The 1,407-nt window shown below is 44.5% G+C and overlaps 1 protein-coding gene across 1 annotated transcript; it reads left to right on the forward strand.

The window, feature by feature from the left end:
- Window positions 1-431: 431 nt before the first annotated feature.
- LOC136653184 (vomeronasal type-2 receptor 26-like) lies at window positions 432-1,016 on the forward strand (the record flags this gene model as incomplete). Its single annotated transcript, XM_066630093.1, has 1 exon — window positions 432-1,016. A coding segment is annotated over one exon (585 nt), but the record flags the coding sequence as incomplete, so codon positions are not given.
- Window positions 1,017-1,407: the final 391 nt, after the last annotated feature.

The following is a 1,407-nucleotide window of genomic DNA, read 5'->3' on the forward strand; positions in this document are numbered from 1 at the left end:
ATAAAATATACTGCAAGCACACATGTGCAGTATATACTTATCTTGAACAACTTATGATAAGACAAAACATAGCATGTTTGAGAGGCTAATATGGAACCCATCCTGTGTTTTCAGATATGAAGGATTGTTTCAAATGCCCAGAAGATCAATATCCTAATATGGTTCACAATCAATGCAATCCCAGAATTCCAAACTTCCTGTCCTATCAAGAACCTTTAGGCATCACTTTGGCGTTTTCCTCTCTCTTTTTTTGTTTGATGACAGCTTTGGTGCTCGTGATATTCATTAAGTACTGGGACACTCCCATTGTTAAAGCCAACAACAGAGATCTCACCTGCACTCTCCTCATCTCTCTCCTGCTCTGCTTCCTCTGCTCTCTCCTCTTCATCGGTCAGCCTCAGAGAGTGACCTGCCTTCTACGTCAAACAGTCTTTGGCCTTGTCTTCTCCGTGGCTGTTTCCTCTGTCTTGGCCAAAACTCTCACTGTAATTCTGGCTTTTGTGTCCACCAAGCCAGGAAGCAGGATGAGGAAATGGGTGGGGAAAAGATTGACAAACGGGATTGTTCTTTCCTCCTCCCTGATTCAAGTAGGGATCTGCACGGTGTGGCTCTGCACTGCTCCTCCCTTCCCAGATGTGGACACTCAGTCTCTGGCTCAGGAAATGGTGCTGCAGTGTAACGAAGGGTCACAGATCATGTTTTACTGTGTTCTGGGCTATATGGGTCTCCTGGCTCTCATCAGCTTCATTGTGGCCTTCTTTGCCAGGAGGTTGCCCAGCACTTTCAATGAGGCCAAGTTCATCACTTTCAGCATGCTGGTCTTTTGCAGTGTTTGGGTGTCTTTTCTTCCCTCTTACTTGAGCACCAAGGGGAAATATATGGTGGTTGTGGAGATCTTCTCCATTTTGGCCTCCAGTGCTGGGCTACTTGGCTGCATATTTGCCCCAAAATGTTATATAATTCTGATGAGACCTGAGCTGAACTCTAGGAAGATGATAACGAAAAGCAAAGAATAGGATTCTCAGTATTTGAACTGTTGTCAGGAACCAGACAGTGCTTAGGCCTGATTTAGCCAGAGTGCTGACTTTTTTATTTGCCATTTTAGATACTTCTCTAGCTTTCCTTTACTATGGTTTTGAAGAATTTCCTATTATTGATCATTGTTGAGTGGAATATGGAAACAAGAGAGATGCCTCAAAGGCTCACTGTAGCAGAGCAGAGGATTGTGTTTAGAGAAGTTAAAGTTAAGGCAAGGCCAATAATATAGAACAGTGGTCTTCAACCTTTTTTGTGCCGCAATCTCAATAAACAAACAAAGAATGAGACTCGTCCATTGGTCCCACCCCCCTGCCCCACCACTGCCATATCTGGCGGTGATCACCATATCTGCCCACTCCCTGCCCCATA

Source organism: Tiliqua scincoides, chromosome 5, assembly GCF_035046505.1.
Source record: "Tiliqua scincoides isolate rTilSci1 chromosome 5, rTilSci1.hap2, whole genome shotgun sequence".
Classification (NCBI taxonomy): Eukaryota; Metazoa; Chordata; class Lepidosauria; order Squamata; family Scincidae; genus Tiliqua; species Tiliqua scincoides.